Here is a 22,339-nt window from a genome sequence, read left to right on the forward strand (position 1 = left end):
TTGAGTTAAGACGAAAGTTCACAGTTCATTCATCAGCCCCCGCCAAGTCTTAAACCCGGGGATACCCTGCCTTAACCCCGCGCATCACATGACCGCGCCAAAGTTTTTCTGCCCGAAAGAGTCAACGGCACAAGATCTATCCACTCATTCGCCACATCTCTCCTTGCACATACGCGATAATCCTCCAAAATGGCCGACGACGGACTGAACATCTACGACGAGATCGAGATCGAAGACATGACCTTCGACCCGAATATCCAGATCTACACATATCCCTGCCCATGTGGCGACCGCTTCGAGATCGCAATCGACGACTTGCGCGACGGCGAAGAGATCGCCGTGTGTCCGAGTTGCAGTCTGATGATCCGGGTTATCTTCGACTTGGTGTGTTTCCCTATTATATAAGCTAGATATATGTCGCTTTATTTTGTTCGGTTGGCTAATTATTGCCCTGCGGGGTATGCACAGTCTGATCTTCCTAAAGCCGAGACGCAGAGTACGAGCGGGGTGGCTGTTCAGGCTTGAGTGCGAGATGAAGGAGATTTTGCGAATACCCTTGAAATGATCGGGTCTATCTCAGACGAAGAGACGGTCCATGCTGCTGAGTCGGCTCGTTGCCACTTGCAATTATTTTGGCGGAAGTGGTTTGAGGGGTTGGGATATTTTGCTGTTCCACTACCCGGCTGCGAATGCTCGTCTGGACGGCATGATGTGTCTCGCCGGGTCTGGGTGGCTTTGAGCCACCGGACTTCGCTTTGAACACTGGATCGCGCGAACATGCTCGATGTTCTGCTGCGGATGTTATCTATGCATCTTCCAATCTTGCCAAGTGACTCGGTGTATCCCGGGGGATATCGGTCTCTGTGACCGCACTGGGGTACCCATCGTACCTCGCTCAACACATTCAATGTTGACTCGGGCTCCGTTGATTTTGTCTCTGGTGTAGTTCTACATTGGACAATCAATTGGAGAGGCAAGACACCGCTTCATTCATCGGGTTGAGACTGTATTTGGCTATGTACATGTCGGGTTCATTCAAAGAGAAAGAACAGCACTTTGCTACACCCGTTCAATTGGCGATGAGATGACTTTTCCCACCTCAGCATTGATTCCCGCTACACACAACCACTATATACCCACCCAGTGCAGGTAGCTCAAATGATACTCACAACTATGTCCCCAACTCATTTATTCACCTCCATCTAGCAAATTAAGAACTGAACAGCACGTAAAGATCTCAATGCAACCACATCATAACATAGACACTAAACTACAATATGTAACAACATCCCAAATAAAACTGGAACGACAAGAATCTCTTCTTTCTAGGTAATCGATAGCCCAGCAAGACAACTCTCTCACTCAATGACCTGACTGTAAACATCCTTGGGCAAACTCAAGGTCAACTCGGAGTTCAACAACTCGGTCAGATTAGACCCATCACGCAGATAGATCCACTGCCCGTTGACGAAAGGCCGCGACTCCTGCTTCTCATGCATATAATCGCCCTCGACAATCCAGTCGTACCGCTTCGGCCCGGAGATGGGCGAGCTGAGCCAGATCTGCTTGTTGGGTGGTTGCTTATTGAGTACGTAGGTGCCGATTGCGGGAACGGAGATGTTCAAAACACCGGCCTGGAGGAAGAGAGTTAGCTAGTTTTTTCCATTTTTATATTTTATATAGCATGCCAACACAAGGTCTGTTTGTATCAAGGAAAATAAAAAGACCGGGAAAAACAAAATAAACACAGAAAAAGACCGGGAGAAACATACACTGTACTCAGCCTCAACATCCGACCCCTCCTCCTGCAGCCTCTCCAGCTCGCTCTGCAGCACATTGAAATAATGCTCCGAGTACTCGTAGTACTCCTCTGGCGTCAACGGCGACGGCTCAGTGATATGCGAAGCAGCGCCGGCAACGCCCGGCTGCGGGTTTGGAGCTGGCGGGTTTGCGGATTCTGGGTGGATGCCTTTGCGGTTTGCCAGTGACGACTGGAATGAGCGGGTGAACTGTGCGGCGGAGCTGGGGCGGATGGCGTAGGCCCGGGGGAGGATGGCTGAAGTGGTGGTGGGTGCTGGTGTGCGGATGGATGGGCGGACGGATGCGAGCAGAGCTCGAGGAGCTGTACGGGAGAGCATTGTTGTATGGGCCGGTTTGGATTGGTGTGGGAGGGAATAGGTATTAAGGTTGGAACTGTTCTGATGATGCGATGGGATAGTTTACATCATCGCGGTTCACCGCCTGCTTTAATTGGGCTGTTTTGGGCAGTATTTGTGATTGGATGGGGTATAGATGAGAGTTGTTGGATGGGATTTTATTTGTAAAAATGGACTGTAGATCTTGTGCAATATGATGGTTTAGCTTGTTGAATGCTTATATTGAGTTATAGGTAGTTAGGGGTGGCTAGATTGAGGATATACACTTGTAAGTTGTGCAAGTGGATAGTTCGTCACCAATAACCACTGAGACTGCAGCATTTAGTAACTCTAAGAAAGTAGGAATTATAGAATATGTTCAAATTTATTGCTCTCATGATGAAGAGTGTGAGCTGTTGCTAGAAGAAATGTGATACTTATAAATGATACTCATCACATTTACTCCAGCACTTCGTCTTCCGATGATGATCTTAATCTCAGGAAGGTCTACACAGAATTTTCATAGAAGTCTTAGCATAAATTCCATACACCACCGTAAATGCTTATACACTTTCGAGTACCCGTGTAACAGGTACCAAACATGATAAAGGCAACTGGCTGGAGTTAATGAGGTCCATAACAAAGCCTAATACATATGGAGCTTCGTGTTTGAGGAGACTGCCGATATAAAGAGGCCATTCGAGTATGCATAATTGCCCAAAATCAACAGATGATGTGCTATATCCAGCACCATTGATAATGAGAACATAGAGACTCGCATCGTCTCGCTTCTATATTTGATAAACCGAAGATAGTGATAGTGAAATGATAAATCCCATGAGAACACGAGGTAGACTTGTTATATCAACCACAGGTATGCATGATCAGCACTTCCTGAAACCAATAATCGATACTTTAAAGACATCTTCGTATCAGCGACGATAGCTACCTAAACATGTCATCGAGCTGTCCGGCGACTCCGACATATGGCCAGTGCGATGAGTGCCTACCAAGACCACGCGTTACAATCTAAAAATGGTCCTCTATAGTCCACGTTGTTGAGTCCGGGCACTAGTCAAAAGTAGCTAGAATGCCGAGACGACAGTTTGGGCTCGAGTCAAAGACCAAAGCGAGATTCGAGATTGGTAAGTAATGATTAATGAACCTCCTTTGTTCATTTCCGAGAGTGTAGATGTGTACTTCGTACAAAGCCAGCAAGCCCAAGCCCAAGCCCAAGCCCAAGCCCTCTGCGCAGTAAGATGACGTGGGCAGAGCGTCGGCAGGGAAAGTGGGAACCGGGCTAGAAGCGAGTCTATTGAGACAAGCCACATTGCTTTGCCAACACGGCCAGAACAACTTCACGGGCATATTTTCTTTTCTTTTCTTTTTTTCGGAGAAATTATTATGATAAAAATACGCCGTGCGGAGGACATAGTCCGGAATTCATAGTCCGAGAAAGTGCCCTGAAGAGCTGAAAATTAGAGTCTCGGTCCACGTTGACGGGACCACAAAGAGATCGGTGGGATTGGGTCTGTTTCAGATGAGGAGAACCACAGTCTTGGTCTTTGACATGAGATACAGGCATGCGTACTTGGGTGCGGAGGTATGTCCAGCCGGAGGTGACTGCAGTCTGATATCATTGTGATTCTCGCTATGTACATAGTGGCAACTATTAGCCCGGGGGAGTACGGAGTACGAGTACAATGAAATTCAAAGAATGATTGAGAGATTTAGAGTTAGGACCACAGGGAAATCCCTGATATGAATGAAAATTCAAATCGGCTTGGCATGTAAATCTGTGCCAGGTACGGAGTATATGTACTTGTGTACCGAGTATATCCCCACAGCCTATAGGAGAGCCGGGAATAAGAGCATCCCCAGTCATGATCCCAAGGGAGAACATACATAGCAAATTATGAGAGGTAGTACGAAGCAAGTAGAAGCAAAACCGACTACAAAATTAGGACATGCCTGGAGAACGGGAGGAACATTGGATGTGGGCGCCAATCCCAAGATGGACCAGAAGAAACACCGGCGTGTAGTCCGGCAAGGCTTGTCATGGCCGTTTTTCGGCAACCGATCGGCAGGGGGGAAGAGGGGAGGAGGGGTTGGTTTCAGACGCCCCCTCTTTCTTCTGGCCCTAGAACAACGCCCCCAGTCTAGAAGTAAGGAACGCACCGGTGAAAGGGAGGTGACTATGATTCCTATGACTGGCCGATCCGATCCATTTTACTCCGTAACTGTTGATGTGGCGGCTGGACAGTGTGTCATAATTCGTCAGTTTCAGTTGACGCCTGGATGTGTTGAATCCTCCGTAACGTGTGAATGATATTTACTGAAGCACCACAGGACTGAATCGGATTGAATCTCACACTTTTACAATCCGAAGTGATTTAAATTAAATGTACCCCGTAGTGCAATGTTCCTAGGGTTGTGTTCAATAGGCACAGTGATCTGATAGGTCACCCAAGGACCCGGACGATGATGTATCGGGGGTGGACCTATCAGGACAACTCCCCTGACGGAGAACCAGGGAACCGCGCGGTGGAATCCATGACAAACCATTGGATGATGCAATGCCAACCGTGGTACGTTGCTGTCTCCACCGTCCGATTTAGGGCAATTTGTTGTTGTCGGGCGTGCAATCCCCCTTGTCGCGGTTGTCTCCGTTGTATACTTCGATGGGATGCCAGGGGCAAGCCAATTGTCATTTCAGACAAAGCGGACGCAGGAACAGAGTCCAGGACGTGAACTCTTTCTTGGCAATGACAAAATCCGATGTAACAAACCCGATCGGGGCCTAGGCTATTGTGGAGTGGACTAGCGATCTTGGCTGTGGAGTTGCATCCGATGTGTGCCTTTTTGATACCGAAGAAGCGAAAGAATTAATCTCTGTTAGCGCCGTGGGAGAGTATACTTCGATGCACGTGTGAAGGAATGTAAGAGGAGAAGGCCATTCCCACGGTTCCAATGGCTGTCAACGGTCCACGGATATTCCCCAGCGCCAATGAGGCCGTGTATCCCACGGTCTGGCCAAAGACGCCTCCGGCCAACATCCAATGGCCATTTCCCATACTCCACCGTGGAACTGGAACATCTTCCAGCGGTTAGGCTGGTTTGACACATTGCTGGGGCCCTGGGGGATTTAAACCCTCCGCCTCCCTCCTTCTTTCCCTCCTCTCTTCACCACCTACCCTTCCTTCATTTGTTTTCTGGTCTTCTGGTCCTGTGCCGTGCACGGTCTAAGCCTCACTTTCCTTTCAAGGTCGAGAACAGGTTTCTCTCTTTTTCCCTCCTTTTTACCATCTAGTCCACTCCTTTGTGACTTATATACTTTGACTTTCAAAATGGTCTCTTTCACCAAGCTTTTCACCGCCGGCCTCGTCGCCACTTCGGCCATGGCCGCCCCCATGCATGCCAAGCGCTCCTCGAGCAAGCGCGGTGCCGCCTACAACGACATCAGCACCGTGTCGGCTCTGGCCGATGCTGGCACCATCTCGTGGGCCTACAACTGGGCCGGTGATCTCTCTGGTTCGCTCCCCTCAGGCGTCGAATACGTCCCCATGCTCTGGGGCCAGAATATGTTCGGCGGCTGGGTGACCGCCATCCAGACCGCTTTGTCTAGCGGCAGCACCTACATTCTGGGATTCAACGAGCCCGACATGACCTCCCAGGCTAACATGAGCCCCTCGGATGCTGCTAGCTACTACCAGACCTACATCACCCCGTGGTCTGGCCAGGCGAAGCTGATCTCGCCCGCCGTCACCTCCTCCACTACCGCCGGATTGGGTCTTGACTGGTTTGAGTCTTTCATCGGTAGCTGCTCCAGCTGTGGTATCACCGGTTTGGCCGTTCACTGGTACGGTGACACTGCCGACGATTTCAAGTCCTTTGTCACCAAGGCCGCCAGTGCTGCTTCCAGCAACAACCTGTCCGAGCTCTGGATCACCGAGTTTGCTCTCAACGCTGATGTCAATGGCTCTGCCGATCCCTCTGCTACTGCTGCTTTCCTCAACGAGGTGATCCCTTGGTTGGATGAGCAGTCTGCTGTCACTCGTTACTCTTACTTCATGTGCGCTGAGAACTACTTGCTCAGCGGCAGCACTCTCAACCTGGCTGGCAAGGCTTACGTCTCGTAAGATTTCTTGCTTGACGAAAATTTCAAAAATGAATCACGAAAATACGCGGAGGAAGGGTATGTGAGCAATTGCTATTTCGTTTCTTCTATGGATTCTGGCGATTGGTCGCCTGGAAGGTCATACCTATGAATTTTGTGTTCATATTTTATAAGGAGTTATCAATGCAAATATCCACGTCATTTCTTTCAAACCTCTCTCTGTAATCGTAACTGTCTGTATTCTCGGGTCTAGAATCATTCGAGTTTGGAAATGATCAAATCTCGCCATCCTGAACGTGGCGGGTTGGCAATGGCCACACCAGCCGCCACAATACCTCATAGTTAGATCTAACAATCTAAAAATATCGAGACTAGATATCTCATTATTTGCGTAATAATAGTGTTGACCTTGAAACCTCACCTCGATAGAGTATTCTTTGATCTAATTTAGTCTCTATCACGTCTTCTTTGTTCCTTTGTCTCTTTCAGATACAATGCATATTGGAATATCGAGATCCAAGGCCACAATGCAGTCACAAAGCCTCTCGAGTATTAAATAGTGAACAGAATCCTCCATGACCCTCCATTCCAGACCATTCGAATACATCATTCAAAGCTAACAAAATGCCTCCACAGCCGCAGCCGCTCAGTCGTTGGCCACACAACTTCGACGACAAATACGTATTCAAGCGTCTTGACATACTATACAGCCCCACCGACCAACAGCTCCTCCACGATCTAGCACAAGAAGTCTACGACATCGTCGCGCTCGACGCTCTGAACAATGGCCGAGTCCTCGTCAACGTTTTCCGGTCAAGTGCGTCGCGCGATAAAATGCTAATTGAGTGGCGCAAGCGACTGCCGAGATTACCAGCCGCTACTCTAGCCCACGTAACGGACCACACTCTTCTATGCGGAGCGCTGTATAAATACCTGAATTGCATCCAAGACGAGTTGCAGACGGAATTTGACAGACGGCAGAATCCACTGGCAGAACAGACAGGGGGAGAGAAGACCGCAGCACAGCCCGTGCAGAGGGGAGTATCCAAGTCCGTACAGCATTCCATCGAGGTATCTGAACAGCAGGTAGAAGAGCAACTAGAAGGAGAACTAGCACATCAACTAGCACAGCAATCATCACCCCAACCAGAACAGCCACCAGCAGAGCAGCAACCGCAACAGCCAGCAAGGTCCGCCCAAAGAAACCCAGACCGACAAAACAAATTCGACTACGGCCGGCCGTACATAGTCCCCAACGGCGACGTGCAGATAATCCGCGCAGACCACCCTGACATGCCACTCGCAATGCGAGTAAGCGACTTCCTAACCGACAAAGTAAATCCACAAGATACCTGCCCAGACGGAGACTGGATCAACATCGCGAACATCCAATTCGAGCTCTTCAAACAGAACCTCACGCGGGAAGGCTATCTACGAGACAGGGAAACAATCTGGCTAAGCCATCTCTCCCTAGACCAAATCGATCCTGCGAACGTTGCTAACCCACAGATTGGCGAGGTGCGGATGGCCGCGTTGAATTTCGCATCTACGATTGTGCGGACTATTCGCGAGTATTGGCCTAGACTGCGGAACCCGTCTCCGGATCCGTTTCGGGGTGATAGGCGCTCGCCGTTGCCTAGGCCTAATATGACGATTATTATTCGGACTGGTGTTATTAAAGGTATGGCTTAGTTAGCCTTCTAGTTTGGTTTGGTTTTTGATTGGAAGAAAGATCACATGCTAATATTTCTATTCTTCTACAGGTGGTGCCCTAACCCCTAAACAGCCAGCATTGGCTCGTCCAACCGAGAAAATGGGTAGTAACGCGATTGCGCATAACCGCCGTTCTGAACAGGTAGCCCGATACGCGGCCGAAAGACACGCCAAGACGAAACGGAAGAGGGCGGAGGCGGAGGCGGAAGCAGGCGCAGGCGCAGGCGCAGGAGCAAATACCGAAGCGGAAACCGGAGCAGAAAATGAGGCTGCGACGAATGCCCCAGTAACCCGCAAAAGAAGGATAACGAGAACACGCAAGACGGCCGTGACGTCCGCGACTGGCACTGACTCTGCTCGTGAATCGGACGATGACATTGATTCGGCGGGCCCTGAGTTCTCTGATACTAACTACACCCCTGCTCCTACCCGTGCCCCTGTCCCTCTCCCTACCCTTGCCCTTGCTCCTGCTCCTGTCCCTGCGGCTGTACCTGTACCTGTATCTGCTCCCGCTGGGGAACAACTCCTGGGGGATGTTGGCGATCCTATGCTTGGCGTTTTGGATACTGAGATGTTTAATGAAGAAGGACTGGTGGGTGATAGTGGTGGTGCTTTACAGGCGTTCTTTGAGGGGAACCACTGGGTTGGAGATCCGATGGATGGGGTTGAAAGGAGTAATGAGGGAACGAGGTAAGTAAGTAAGCGCGGTAGACACCAAGGACTTTATTTTATTGTGTTTTTTATGCTATGTATGCTATGCTAATGTTGCATTTTGCATTTTGCTATATTTAAACTACCATTGCATGACGCTGTGCATAAACAAGACTTAGATGAAGTAGAAAGATATCACTGTAGGTATATTGGATGGAACGATAGTCATATGTTTGCAAGGAACTTTTATATAAACAGAACCAGATCTGAGTACCTCGGCAGGGACATCACCGCGTTATTGCGACATTTCAAGAGCAGGTAAATGGCTTACTTACTGACCCCGACCGGAATTTATCAATCTAGAAAACATAGTCAGTAATCTTGCTCGGATAATAAGAGAAAAAGGGCTTACCAGTTCAGTGACGCTAGAATAGGTACCACATCCAAAAATAATCATGCCCACGAGGAATACCACACCATTCAGAATCGCAGGCTTCAAATTGTGCTTCTCATACCATGCACCCTCTTTCAGTAGCATATACCACATGATTGGTGGGATATAGAACGACAGACCAGACACAAACAGGGCAGAAATAATAGAGAGCAATTCAGAAAAGATGGGGATAGCCTCAGCAATAATCCAGGCCAGGATGGTAACACAGAACACAAGACCAAGCCATGTACTCCACCCCTTCGACGTGTTGACGAAGCGAACAGCCGAGTCCCGGTACACCTTTCCATGGATATATCGACATACAACTGTCGTATTGATCGACCCCGAAATGAAGATGACCGGAAGCGCTATACCGAAGACAACCCTCGAGACAACAGGGCCCGCCGACAGCAACGCAGGCGATTGCACCTCCTGCCCGACAAAAGCATAGATGATAGACCCAGTCAGGGTATAGATAACAATCTGAATACCGCCTAGCCACCACAGCGTCTTGACATAATCCTCAGGGGTATGCATATCCTCCATGAACGACGGCAGACAGCCAGCAAAAGAATACGCAAAAACAATATTATTAGTGGCCACGATAGCCGCAGAGAAAGTAAGACCCGGCTTCGGCCAAGCAGACCACGCAGAAACATCCGCAGCAGCAAAGCCACCGGATCCATTCGAGCTCTGGATCCCAGTCGCAATCATCGTAACGCCAATAGCCACGAGAATCGACGCAAAGTCAATATACCCCAGAATCGCAATCTCGGCAAACGACGGCGGAATAGCGAGCAGCATCAGGATTGCAGCAGATGCCACGCTGAAGATAATCGAGCACGAGCTGCTTTGCGTGATGGTCTGGAATGCGATGGCGCCGGTCAGGCAGTGCGACCCAATCACGAAGATGAGAAGAGCAACGAAGCTGCCTACGAAGATCTTTGATCCCACGTTCCCCAGCAGAAGGTGACCGACGTCTGCGTAATGACCGACTTGTGGATACCGTAGTTTGACTTCGCCGATGCTGTAGCCTGCGTAGATGGCAACGAAGCCGAGTCCGATGGTTAGGATCACGCCTGCGACCATTCCGAGAGCGGCGAAGGCAGACGGTAATCCTAGGCTTCCCAGGGCGATGGCCTCGACTATCGAAATGACAGTGAGTCGTTTCCAGCCTAGACGACGGAATCGGGCGGTCCCTTCTAAGATTCCTTGTAGCTCAGGGTCGGCCAGGTCCTGGTCTTTCGGGAGGGCCTCGGTGGCCATTGCGTTGGGTAATTTATCCATGAGCTGGCGAGGTATATATCAGACTGGTATAGATAGATGTATTGCAGCCTAAGAAATATAAAAATCAACGAGAAAGAAAAACCAAAACGAAGAAAGGCGGATCAGATAAGATCAAAAGAGTTAAAATCAACCGAACGGTCGGACCTCCAGAGCGGAGCAACCCCCTCGACAACTTGACAGTCTACCCTTATGAAGGGTACATCGCCTGTCGAGATGTGGAGTGCAGTGGAGCCAAGTCAAAACCATGTTAGCAATCATATTGACAAAGACGTGGAGAGAGACTACTGATTGCAAGATTCCTGGCGCTAGATACGGTTCTAATATATTCTGCAGGCAAAAAGTAAGCCAGCTAGGTAGGCCGTGTCGGGCCAAGCCGCAGGAACAATGAGACAATGATATCCGCTAGGCTTATACAGGATAAGCACCCTGTCTTCCAAGACTGCTAATGCAACTTCCGACCTCCAAACCCCGAGATTGTACGTAATTGATTCGGGAATTTAGCTCGTGAAGAACATCTCTTGCTTTGCAGGTCGCTTATGGGGTGAGATTTTTTTCTTCAGGTGAGATTGGGTTGTCTGTATCTCGTTCAAATATGATATCTGTTTGTTTAGTGTTCTTCCTGTCTCTAGCTTGTCTTCTGGCTCGGCATAGTGAGTGAGCAAGTGCTTGATCTGTTATGTGCAGGAAGATGGTGTCTTGGCAATAATCTATGCCAAATCCCGATAACTGGAGCACAAGTAATTGAGGAGCCCATCACATCGCTTGTACAAATGAAGCCCTGTAGGGCGGGCAAACCCCGCGTGATTATGTAATCTGGCTTAAGTTCCGAGGTTCCATCAGAAACTAAGCTAGCCCAGATAGGAATTACGTATTGTTACTGGCTGCTTGAGACCAGCGACATAGTAAATAAGGGAAATAAAAACAAAACATGGACTCCTCACCGTGTGCCAATCAATAGCTTGAGTAGTTAATTAAATTAGAGGTTTATTGCAAGATCTCTAGCAGGCTGAATTTGAACCACTGATAATTAATCTGGAGGCTATGGATTTGCTTATGTGTAAAGAAAAGCCATGGTCTGATGTACTGCATGCAAATATAACAAATAGCTCATACCATTGAGAGTAAAAATACAGGTAGATATAAGAGAAGAGTTCGAAGGTTGCACAATTGCACAGTTGGTGTTGTCTAATCTCGGAGCAACTCTTTGTATGTCGGAAGTTTCCAGTTTTTGACAGGATCCGTAGAGACCTTGCTGAGAACATCCAATCTCAAAAGGGAAGAAGCTCCCATAAGATAGTTTCCAAGTGCAATGCCAAAAGCGGTGCCTGAAATCTTATCCCAAAGCCCCTCATCCTCGGCAACACCTGCCTGCACCTGGTTGACAAAAGGGCGGAATGTCTGTTCATATGCCTGAATCGCAGCCATAAGAGAACCATTACCCTTCTCAGCAGGTTCACCACAGTGCCGACCAATCTCCCCAGCCAAGACATAGGCCCCAACAATCCCAGAAGTGGTACCCATGCCTGTCATGACTGATGGACAATAAGCAGCGTCCCCGACGAGCGCGACACGACCGCGAGACCAATGAGGCATCTTGACCATACCAAGACGCTCACAGTAGAAGTTTTTAGAGTCTTTAAGATATCCCAAGATCTCGTCCGCTCTCCACCCCGCCCCTTGAATCATCTCCTTCAACGCCTCCTTTTGCTCCGCAACATCACCCCGCAAATGTTCCTTGAGCTGCTCTGAATTCGTTTGGCCGCCGAGGTATGCTTGAATCTCTTGCGCATTGTGTCTTCGAAGCATGATACCTCGTCCGCCCGGTGCCGAGTACATGGTAGCGACATACCCTTCCCCCTCTTTGATTGGTTGAGGAAAGGTGAAATATCCGATGTAGCGACCGTTGAGGGGACGGAATGCATCGGGGGCTTCCCTTCCGAGCATCATCTTTCGTGTGCGTGACCCTTGGCCATCGGCGCCAATCACGAGGTCGAATGTGTCCTCGGTGGCATTTGCAAATCGCACGTTGATGGTCTTTTCCTTGTCGTTATCCTCGTAGCTCTCAATTGACGTGCCGAAGATATACTTGGCCCGGCTTTTGCTCAGATCATAGATGATTCGACACAGATCGCCTCTCATGATTTCGTACTTGGTACTAAAGCCTAGACTGGGATTTATAGAATCGTTTGCTGGAAAGAAAGCCTGCCGTTTGCCCGCTTTGTTGACCACTTCCATGCCCCGCTCTGGAATTGAATGTGCCTTGAAGGCATCTTCGAGACCCATGCGCTTCATGACTTCAATTCCGTGGCTGCGAAGATCAATCTGGAGCCCCGAAGCTCGAAGGGAAGGAAAACGCTCGACGATTGTGACGTTGTGACCTAGCTTTGAGAGCCAAAAGGCGAGGGAATTGCCGGTGATGCCTGCGCCGCTGATGAGGATTTTCTTTGGTGCCATGATGTTTCGATGTGTGAGTGGTTGAAGTATAATAAAGTGGAAGGCAAGCTGGTGTTAGAAACGAGGATTATGGTGGCTTTGAGGAGTTTAAATACTAGGATAATACTTGAGACCGATTATCTCCGCTCCGTGTTCAGACCGCTGCTTCAGCCGATGGTATACGGAAAACTTCATAGCTCAAGGAAATCAACTTGTATCCGTGCACCACGGGGCTATTAGTGTAATTGTGACTAGCTACGTATGTACGTAGTAAAGGGGGGACCTGCAACGGGGACATCAGGGGCACTGACAGCCCCGCCTGCGATACAGGTGGGAGGCAAAGTCGTCACTGGGAGTAATAGGGTGCTGGAGAGGAGAACACCATGGGGTGACTACTAAGAATGGAAGAAGGTCTGCGTCGCTGCCTCTCAGGGGTGCTTTTATAGTTATCCACACACGACCGCTGAGTCATCATACTGGATCTCTTTCCTGATGCTGCCGATTTAAGATTGTAAGCCAGAACGAGCAAAAATATATAGTACAAGACCCCCTAGACCAATATACATAGGTCATACAAGAATAATACACTCATGCGAAGGTATCAAGAAAACCCAGCATCTGGCAAGAGAAAGTCCCAGTCCAAGTCGATGTCATATGCAGAATCAAGCCCTTCGGGCCCGCCATCAAGACTCGACCCGGACGCAAATCCAGCATTATCAGGAATCCCCAAGGACGAAGAGTCAACCTGAGTCAGCAAAAGCTCATGACAGAATTCAAGACAGTTTTTCGCACTCTGGGCGATGGACAATTCGCAATCGGCACCCGTTCGCATCGCCTCGACTTTAGCCAAGATCATGCCGAGGAACATATAAGCCTTGATATTTGTCTCACCGTGACGGATCCGTTCAAAAGAAAGAGGAACCTGGTCAGCGATAGACTGCTTGAGAAGCATAATATAACCGGAGTTGCGGTGCAACGTTCCGTCGATGTGTTGGGCTTCAAGTTGCGCCAGGAGCTCGATAGAAATGACGGACATCGCGCACCGCATGCCCTCTCTGAATAAACCCCCGCCATTGACCATTAGTTTGGAGAAGCCTTCATCTGGTTCGGGTGACATGATAGCCATGGCTGTTTCTAGGCTGACTTTTAATGAAAAGGTAAACAATGGGTTTGTGCGGGCCTTGTTTGTAAAGTAACAATGCAGAGGTATCATGAATCGACGCACGAGATAGTCAAGTAGGTTTCGGTGAAATGGCTCGATGCTGGAGTTTTGGTTCTCCTTCATGAAACTGTGGTATGCGCGAGACGCCTTGCTGAGTTCTGAACTTAAGGCAAGGACATCTAAATAAGATATTTGTGTGTTCAAGCTGGTCAGGAGATGGAGGATACGGAGGCGGACTGGTAATGAGTCAAGCAGTAAGGTTTGGAATGAGGTAGCGGTGTAAGTGCCCTTTGGGTGAGGCTGAAGTATCGTGGTAGCTTCGTCAATCTCATCGTCGTTGATGTTCGAGGGGGCCTCGGTGTCAGATTCGGGGATAGTGGCTGGCATAGACGAATCCAAAGATGACTGCGCCGTCATTTCAACAATTGTCGTCCACAGCCTCCTACGGATTTCGGCCTACAGCACAGATATCCCCGAGATATGCTTTGGATCTCGGTGTAGGTTTATTTGCATGGCTTTGTGGACGAGAGAGCCCATGGAGGTCCACACAAGATCAGCGCCGATCGAGAAAATTTGTCGAGCTAGAATTGTGAGACAGTCAATTTGAAGCGCGGAAACACTCAGTCGGTCTTTTTCTAGTGGCCCAGAAAGCCATGCTTGCGCAGCATATACCCATCTATGAACCATTTTTCGGAATCCGATATCTGTATCTTCCTCCTTGTGCAGGCTTGAGCCTATGCCAATCACGAGAAGAACTTTAAGGCGTAGCTCATTCGAGGCATTCTGCGGATCATTCCAATATCTCTGGTAATCAACCCGAAAGGAAGGTATATGAAGTATGCGATGTGTTGACTCAAAAGATTGCAGATACAAAGTCACCATATTATCTGAGATCTCGCGAGACGGGAGTTCAAGGCCAAGCTGGGGATTCGACAGTGATCTGCTAGGCCTCCAGGTCTTGCTTCTTCTCGCTGTGTGTTTGCACTTTTGAAGAAGATCACCGACTTGAACAGCAAGGGCTTTGGTTTCAGCACCTTTGAATGTTTCTCCCTTACCTTTTCCAGTAGCCTCACTATAAAATGCCAAAAAAGGCTCAAACTTGCGACATAATTAGCGGAATGTTTCAACACCTAACTATGTCTAAGCATACCGTACCTCTTTAGCTGTGCTCATCCACAAACTCCATCTCATAACTCTAGTTTTTGTGAAAATCCACTGAAGATCTTCTGGCTGGGACGAGCGGTCAAATATTTCCCGACCCGTCTCGGACAAGCCATGCACAGGCTTTTGTGCCGAAGACTGTTCCAGGCCCTGGACCCGTTGCAAAAGATCTGCAATGGCTGAGTCTGTAGTTTGTGCTTGCCTTGGGTGTTCATCAATCTGACCAGGAAAAGCCGAACCATAATGTGGTGTTCCTGTTGGTGTCCCTACCCCAGTGGTGCGGGGCCCTAATGGCTGGCTCTTAGATGGCGGGGGATCATCTCTGAAGGGTTGAATATGTGATGGTGAAGGTGCGGAAGTACCCAGTATTGATTGTCTTGAGGTGCCTTCTAGAGACTGCAAGGGGGACTTGTGTTGATCGCCATAAAGCTTGTAGGTACATTGTGCGTGGAGACACAACGCGTACAGGGGTCATTTCGGTCACAGCGGATTTTGCGACGGCGACACTCAATGCAAGACAGAGCTGGCCTTCGGCGCCGACGGGACTGAGACTCCATGGGGAATTTCAATATGCTTGCAAGTGTTTGACAGAGAAAAGTCCGTGAGAGCGGAGATTTCGGTAAATGAAAATGCCGCGTTACGGCCGCTTATCCCCGCGGACAATCGAGGAACAACCTCAGGGCTGTCCACGAAGAATTAACCAATAAACTGCATTTCAATTCTCTATCTTAACTTTTACAATCTTGCGGGGTCAATCATCTATCTGCAGGTTATTTGGTCCTTGTACATCGATTCTGCCTATCGGTTCTCTCGTCTCCGACGGTGTTGGTTGTACTCCGTCGGACAGATAGTGAACATGTGAAATGTTGAGTGCAACTGATTCCATTTAAAATAGAGGAAGAGGATGGAATAATCTCTAGTCTATCAATTCATTCAACTCTGTTTATCAAATGGCTCTTCTATCCCTTTTGCTCTCGCCATGGGCTATGGCTGTGGCTATCCCCGTGTGGTTCGCGGTCTACTACATATACCCCTATTTAGTTTCATATGGACACTTAAGTCAAGTCCCTGGTCCTTTTGTTGCTAAATTTAGCAACATATGGGTCGGATTAAGTGCCAAACATGGCCGGAAATATGCAGCAGTCGACGCGGCGCATCGAAAACACGGCAATGTCGTCCGTATTGGTTTCAACCATGTGTCTATCGCCGACGAACGGGCATTGAATATTGTTTACGGGCACGGAAATGGCTTCCTCAAGGAGTAACTCACATTTCTTCCCTATATTGAAAATTACTAGTGTTAACGAAATACGTTTAGTCACTATTATGAAGCATTCGTGGCGCGAACCCCGGGCATGTTCAATGTTCGCGACCGCGCCGAACACACACGCAAGCGGAAGATTATATCCCATGCTTTCTCTCCCAGGTCAGTCGCTGAGTTTGAGCCATTCATGGCGGAAAACCTACAGCGCTGGACAACCCAGCTGGACCGGATCGCGGCTTCCCAGCCACAACGCAACGGGAAGGAATTTGCTCGATACAACGCAATGCCCTGGTTCAGCTACCTTGCTTTCGACATAATCGGAGATCTGGCATTCGGTTCACCATTTGGAATGGTAAACAAGGGCAAAGATGAGACCGAGACGCAGCTCGTGACCGGAGGACCCATTTCATACACCCCGGCAGTCGACGTGTTGAATAGACGAGGCGAGATATCTTCGACATTGGGCCTTCTTCCAGCACTGCGCCCATGGGCTCGGTACCTCCCAGACCCATTTTTCACCAAGGGCGTAGCGGCCGTGGAGAACCTGACGGGGATTGCTGTCGCCGCTGTCGCATCACGACTGGATGCCGCGGAGAAGGGAATGGTCGACTCGCGCAACGATATTCTGTCGCGCTTGCTACAAGCAAAAGATGCGAATGGAATGCCAATGGAGCGGGATGAGCTGATAGCAGAGGCTCTGACGCAGCTTATCGCTGGCTCTGACACAATATCCAACACGGCGTGCGGGATCTTTTACTGGATCCTGCATGGAGAACGCAGTGCACCGGGCACGATAGTTCCCCGATTACAAGAAGAGCTGGACCACGCAATAGACCCCGAAGCAAAGATCGCATCTTATTCTCAGATCAAGGATCTCCCGTTCCTGCGAAGATGCATTGATGAAGCGATGCGACTTCATTCTACCTCGGCTATTGGCCTGCCACGTTTGGTCGCCGATCATAGCCCGGGTGTGGATTTTGATGGGTTCCACTTCCCTCCTGGAACAGTACTTTCGGTGCCCTCCTATACTATCCATCATATGAAGGATATTTGGGGAGACGATGTCGAGGAATTCAAGCCTGACCGCTGGTTGAACCTGACTGCCCGACAGAAAACTGCATTCAACCCATTCTCATATGGCCCCCGGGCATGTGTCGGACAGAACGTCGCCATCATGGAGCTGCAGCTAATTATTGGAACTTTGTTTCATCGATATGAGTTCGCGTTGTACCAGCCAATCATGGAATCACACGAAGGATTCTCGAAAAAGCCCAAGGAGTGCCAGGCAGGTCTCAGATTGAGAGAGCGCAGTTGATTTCCGCATTTTGAATGTATATATGGAACTGATATGAGTAAATGGATGATGTTCACAATGGGAGGGAGCCAATATTTATTGGGATTGCTAATTTGACCGCCTGAGTTTTCAGTACCGCCTTCCATATTAGGTAAGACCATATATTCTGCCAACTTCTGGTTTACATAGTAAAGAAACGTGCATTTTGATCGGAAAAAATCGTATATTCTACCCGATTACTATAGGACTCAGCTCCTTGATGGATGAAGCAGTTGGTGCAGTTGAAGTGACTTAACTTTGTTAATTTACATACGCCGTACAAATTGTAGGTCTATTGTCACGAAAGCGGTGTATAAAATTCGAAGGCGGTATAGAGCGCAGTAGATGAAAGTAGGCGTCGAGGTAAAACAGGGATGTGCACTGAAAACTCAGGCCCGGGGGGGGGGATAAATTAACAATCCCCTATTTATTCCACAATTCAAATCACATTACCGAAGAACATGTCTTCAAGTGATGGGAACTCCTGCTCGATGCCCCATTCGTTGCAAACCCAGGGCTCAGTAGCATTTTGAACTGACTGCGGCATATAAATCCCTGTGCCATTCTCTCCCGTCGAAGTCACACAATCTTCTTGCTCAATCCTATCTGCGACATGTTGCTTCATGATGTTCAGAGACCACCGGCTCACCGGCTCGGCTTTGCCTCCACATTGAATATGAGAGACGGCCTGTTCCATGAGAACAATTATACTTCCCACGTCCTCTAAATGGACCAAAAACTCAGCTAGTGTCACCATTGCAAAGGAACAAAGCACATTCTCGTAAGCAGGATGGATATAAGTGGTCAAATCCGACATGGAGACAAATAAATTCAAGAGTTGAAGCGACTGGCTAATCGCGAACCGAATTAACGGGAGCGTTGGTTCCTCTTGTGTTATCCTGGAGTTGGTCATTCCTTCAGGTTGAGTTTCGCTCGTATGTTGGAGTGTGCGACGTGCCAGAATCAGGTACGTGCAGGCGTATGCAAACCGTAATGGTTGCGAGGAATCAAGCTCTATAAAATAGGAATTAGTGCTTATTCAATGCGGCGATTGTATATTTCTTGCTCACTGTAAATATTCTCCTGGGTCATTCGCAAGTTGTCGATTTCAGGCCAAACAGCACTTCCCCTTTGTATCACGTTTGAGCTTAGGATTTCCCAAAGGAGTCGGTATAACCTGACTCCAGCCAATACAAGCTCGTCGCGTGCATTGTATGACGGAAAATCGAGAACGTTGGTACATTCGTCAAAGTACTGGCTGGATATAATCGGTGGACGACCAGAGCCCACGGAAAATCTAAGATTAGTGTTAGATGATATAGACATTGGAAGGATCGAGACTTGGTCATTGTAACGCACTGTAACTGACAGAGGCAAATCAAGTTCCACGTGCGCATTATTTCTTGTGCTCTGGCTCGTTCGCTTCTATCGGCGTCGCTTGTCTTTAGAAGCTGCCCAAACGAAGTAGTCATGATCACCCGCATAGCCGCCGTGCCACTGAGAAGCCACGAGGTACCGTGATCAGGGCCCAAAGTTGGGCGCAGGTCCCACATGGAGAAAATCAACATAGATTGTATTGTGTCGAGCGAGGCAGTGGAAGAAAGATGTGCCTGGCCCAGCAGTCCGTGAATATGGCGATACAAAGCTTGATGTGTTGATGACCCATACAAGGAGGGGGTGATATGGAGACCTGCCAAAATACAGGTACCAAACAGGAGCGGCGATTTGGTGCGTAGCTGGACGGGGTCTGTACTCATGAATAACCAGCGGTTGGATAATTTCGAGAATCTGGAAAGTTAACATTGGGATATGTTCTACGAGAACGTCCCGCATGCTCACCCTTTCAGAAGCACGATAGCAAGTTCCTCGGAAACTATACCGTTGATGATAATATCTTCAGTGCTATCATCGCTGGTCGATGGTTGTTCATGTAATGTGATATTCTGTCGGATCTCTTGGATAAGATTCATGGGTGCATCGCGTGCAGTTCGTTCAATAGTTGATGGAGCCTAGAGTATTCAATTAAGTGTATTGCCAGTATATACTTTAGGTAACTGGAACTTACCCCTGGTCTAGTCCGGCAGTCAGCATCACTGTGGACAGATAGTGATGCTTGAAGTTGACTCAAGGTGTTTTCCACCGCACAAAGCCTATTGTTCATCAGTACATCGACCAAGTCTAAAAAAGCCCAGCACGGGGGGAGGGCATACCGCGAATGGTAGTCGTCGCCGCTTGTCGCAGAATCCACCTCCGCCTCCAGCATCAGTTCCGGGTGACTGCGGGAAATGGCCTGGAAAGAGCACCTAACCCTGAAGATAGTTAGATATAAGAGCTTGGTAACTCACATTATCAAACCTGGTTTCCTACCTGAGAACATCACAACGATGACATCGGTCCGAGTTGCCGGTTTCGCATCGCGTTTTCAAGCGCCGACAAGCCTCGCAGGATCGCGCTTTGCTTGGTTTTGGTTTGCCTGAGGCGTTTCTATTTCGCCTTCGTTTCCCAATACAGGACTCGGGCAAAGGCATGATCGATTGATAAAATGGAGTTTCAGTAGGCGAGATGGAGCAAAGAAGAATGAAGATAGTGTGTATCCCACTCTTGGAGAAGACGTTGGTCTTAGGTTTCCCTGTAGATGCGGGCACATGCATCTTTGTCGGAATTTTACAAAGTAGTCAATTATATAACTACGAATTATCCCATGTGCATATCGATGATGCCTATTGAACGGCACGCTCTATTATGTACGCTGTTATGTGGATATATACATAGCTGGCTTCAATCGCTATAGCAAATACCCATCCTTCATTTTTGTATATCGAGACTCTGATGCAATTGATAGTCTATTGGAAACTTGAAAATTAATAAATTTCAGCCATTGACAGTACAGAATATATCATCCTTGAGCTCTCGAATATCATAAATCATCGAACCCCCACTTTTGGATTACTATCACACTGATAACCTCCACTACTCCACTACTCCACTCATCCTGCCGTCATGATACGCCAAGCGGAAAGACAGAAGTATGTGGGAAGCCGAACTTTATATGCGCTGACCATGAGATCCAATTCAAACATATTAGAGGATCGTGGGTAATGTAAGGGTTTACTCGGTGCAACATCTTAAAAATGAGATCTGCCATAGAGTTTCAACTTATCAACCTGTTTTATGAAAAGTACCAAGCACATCACTGCGTGAAATGCGGCAGTAGCGCCAAGACAAACTTCACCAATTTCAATATCCGATAACATACAACCAAACTCAAGCCGTGACACCTTGCCCGATCCAAACTAACTCAAGGGAAAGAAGAGGTATCTCCGATGGGAGGGCCGAGCATATACCCGGCGAGCATCATGTACAATGTCGATATCGAGTCACGGTCGGAGAATTTGTACAGACAGGTAGAGCGAATTTGAAGCAATTCGCCATCAAAATAGGACTCTAATACCCGTACATACTTCCCCGTCAACGAGATAAGCAAAACCTATAGAATAATTAGTTAGTAACGCCGAAAGATAGAATAAAGGAATAGGAGAAAGGGAAGAATCGATAATTACCGGTGCGATCTTATGGTGCATCAGGCGCACCTTTCTCAATTGGGCCAACATTAGGCGAAGGCTGATCAAGACCTCTGAACGGAAACAAGTTTTGTCATCCGCCTCCATGTCGGTATATATGACTGCTTTAAAATGTGGATATTCTTTCCCAGGACTATCTATCATTGTTAAAGCGCCAAATGCGGGAGACGGGCCAAGTGATGGAGTACCATAGAACCAAAGGCTCTTATAAGTACTGTATCGACCACAGCTATTGACTAGCGTTAGATATCATAAATAGACAGAGCGACATAACTCTAATTTCCAAATAGCGGTAGACTTACTCCATCGAACGCCACGGCCCGTCATTCCAGAGGCCTACTTGGCTGAAGGCATAAGAATCTAAGAAAGTATTCATGCCGTATGCAGCCGCATAATAGTCATCATCACCACTATCAGGTTCAGCGGCCTCATCGAGTATCTCATCGTTTGGTAGCGGGAGGTTAGGTTTCGGTGCGAAGAAGCGGGGCTTGAGGTCTGAGTTCTGATCAAGAGTCATGCTGGAGAAGCGAATGTTCCATTTCTTAAGTTCTGTGTTGTTGAGCTTATGCTCCTCAAGGTTCTCGATTGCATGCTCGATTTTCATCAGAAGCCAGCGGTCGAGCTGATGATCACGTGTTTCCACGGAAGTCATGTTTCGTATGAGGGATTTGAAGATGATGAATAGCTTGGATAGGAGTAACTACAATCAATATGTTGTAGTGGGAGGTGAGAGAAGAGAAGGCGGAGAGTTCACTGATGGGGGGAAATGTGATGAGGCGAGTTGCCGAGCGACCAAAGCGCCAAGACCAGGGCCAACGTACCAACGTACCAACTTCACTTTCTTTGTCTCGGACATGGAAAGGGTCAAGTTCATTCTAATCTAAATTTTATAACTACACAGAAAGGTCGTTTCTATAATTTAAACCCTTTCCCGCCTTTTCCGTGTACCTAAAAAGGAGATACCCAAGGAGATCACCGAACAGACCACCGAACGACACGGCATAAGCAGCAGCAGCCTTCTATTCTAATCTTAGTGTCTACAGCTCCTGCCTCATTGGGAACAAAGACT

At 48.4% G+C, this 22,339-nt stretch overlaps 10 protein-coding genes across 10 annotated transcripts; 4 read left to right on the forward strand and 6 right to left on the reverse strand.

The window, feature by feature from the left end:
• Positions 1-189: 189 nt before the first annotated feature.
• dph3 (CSL family zinc fnger-containing protein) lies at positions 190-525 on the forward strand (the record flags this gene model as incomplete). The annotated part of the gene is made up of 2 exons (XM_039071430.1): positions 190-384; positions 469-525. The coding sequence occupies 2 exons, from the start codon at positions 190-192 to the stop codon at positions 523-525; spliced, it is 252 nt and encodes an 83-aa protein (XP_038930464.1).
• An 833-nt stretch (positions 526-1,358) lies between these two features.
• LCP9604111_3802 (frataxin family protein) lies at positions 1,359-2,138 on the reverse strand (the record flags this gene model as incomplete). The annotated part of the gene is made up of 2 exons (XM_039071431.1): positions 1,359-1,634; positions 1,773-2,138. The coding sequence occupies 2 exons, from the start codon at positions 2,136-2,138 to the stop codon at positions 1,359-1,361; spliced, it is 642 nt and encodes a 213-aa protein (XP_038930465.1).
• Positions 2,139-5,482: 3,344 nt separating this feature from the next.
• Positions 5,483-6,274, forward strand: LCP9604111_3803 (glycoside hydrolase family 128 protein; the record flags this gene model as incomplete). Its single annotated transcript, XM_039071432.1, has 1 exon — positions 5,483-6,274. The coding sequence occupies one exon, from the start codon at positions 5,483-5,485 to the stop codon at positions 6,272-6,274; it is 792 nt and encodes a 263-aa protein (XP_038930466.1).
• A 602-nt stretch (positions 6,275-6,876) lies between these two features.
• On the forward strand, positions 6,877-8,659 carry LCP9604111_3804 (uncharacterized protein; the record flags this gene model as incomplete). The annotated part of the gene is made up of 2 exons (XM_039071433.1): positions 6,877-7,933; positions 8,016-8,659. 2 exons carry the CDS (start codon positions 6,877-6,879, stop codon positions 8,657-8,659), a joined length of 1,701 nt encoding a protein of 566 aa, XP_038930467.1.
• A 265-nt stretch (positions 8,660-8,924) lies between these two features.
• LCP9604111_3805 (uncharacterized protein) lies at positions 8,925-10,315 on the reverse strand (the record flags this gene model as incomplete). The annotated part of the gene is made up of 2 exons (XM_039071434.1): positions 8,925-8,975; positions 9,029-10,315. 2 exons carry the CDS (start codon positions 10,313-10,315, stop codon positions 8,925-8,927), a joined length of 1,338 nt encoding a protein of 445 aa, XP_038930468.1.
• A 1,206-nt stretch (positions 10,316-11,521) lies between these two features.
• Positions 11,522-12,790, reverse strand: LCP9604111_3806 (uncharacterized protein; the record flags this gene model as incomplete). The annotated part of the gene is made up of 1 exon (XM_039071435.1): positions 11,522-12,790. The coding sequence occupies one exon, from the start codon at positions 12,788-12,790 to the stop codon at positions 11,522-11,524; it is 1,269 nt and encodes a 422-aa protein (XP_038930469.1).
• A 580-nt stretch (positions 12,791-13,370) lies between these two features.
• LCP9604111_3807 (uncharacterized protein) lies at positions 13,371-14,348 on the reverse strand (the record flags this gene model as incomplete). The annotated part of the gene is made up of 1 exon (XM_039071436.1): positions 13,371-14,348. One exon carries the CDS (start codon positions 14,346-14,348, stop codon positions 13,371-13,373), a length of 978 nt encoding a protein of 325 aa, XP_038930470.1.
• Positions 14,349-14,874: 526 nt separating this feature from the next.
• On the reverse strand, positions 14,875-15,567 carry LCP9604111_3808 (uncharacterized protein; the record flags this gene model as incomplete). The annotated part of the gene is made up of 4 exons (XM_039071437.1): positions 14,875-14,915; positions 14,987-15,029; positions 15,087-15,488; positions 15,559-15,567. 4 exons carry the CDS (start codon positions 15,565-15,567, stop codon positions 14,875-14,877), a joined length of 495 nt encoding a protein of 164 aa, XP_038930471.1.
• Positions 15,568-16,042: 475 nt separating this feature from the next.
• On the forward strand, positions 16,043-17,671 carry LCP9604111_3809 (cytochrome P450; the record flags this gene model as incomplete). The annotated part of the gene is made up of 2 exons (XM_039071438.1): positions 16,043-16,353; positions 16,411-17,671. The coding sequence occupies 2 exons, from the start codon at positions 16,043-16,045 to the stop codon at positions 17,669-17,671; spliced, it is 1,572 nt and encodes a 523-aa protein (XP_038930472.1).
• Positions 17,672-18,128: 457 nt separating this feature from the next.
• LCP9604111_3810 (uncharacterized protein) lies at positions 18,129-21,922 on the reverse strand (the record flags this gene model as incomplete). The annotated part of the gene is made up of 10 exons (XM_039071440.1): positions 18,129-18,703; positions 18,760-18,986; positions 19,049-19,477; positions 19,529-19,698; positions 19,755-19,839; positions 19,900-19,998; positions 20,057-20,173; positions 21,151-21,176; positions 21,250-21,499; positions 21,573-21,922. The coding sequence occupies 10 exons, from the start codon at positions 21,920-21,922 to the stop codon at positions 18,129-18,131; spliced, it is 2,328 nt and encodes a 775-aa protein (XP_038930473.1).
• Between the last annotated feature and the right edge of the window lie 417 nt (positions 21,923-22,339).

This window comes from Penicillium roqueforti (genome assembly GCF_015533775.1).
Source record: "Penicillium roqueforti strain LCP96 04111 chromosome Unknown scaffold_06, whole genome shotgun sequence".
Classification (NCBI taxonomy): domain Eukaryota; kingdom Fungi; phylum Ascomycota; class Eurotiomycetes; order Eurotiales; family Aspergillaceae; genus Penicillium; species Penicillium roqueforti.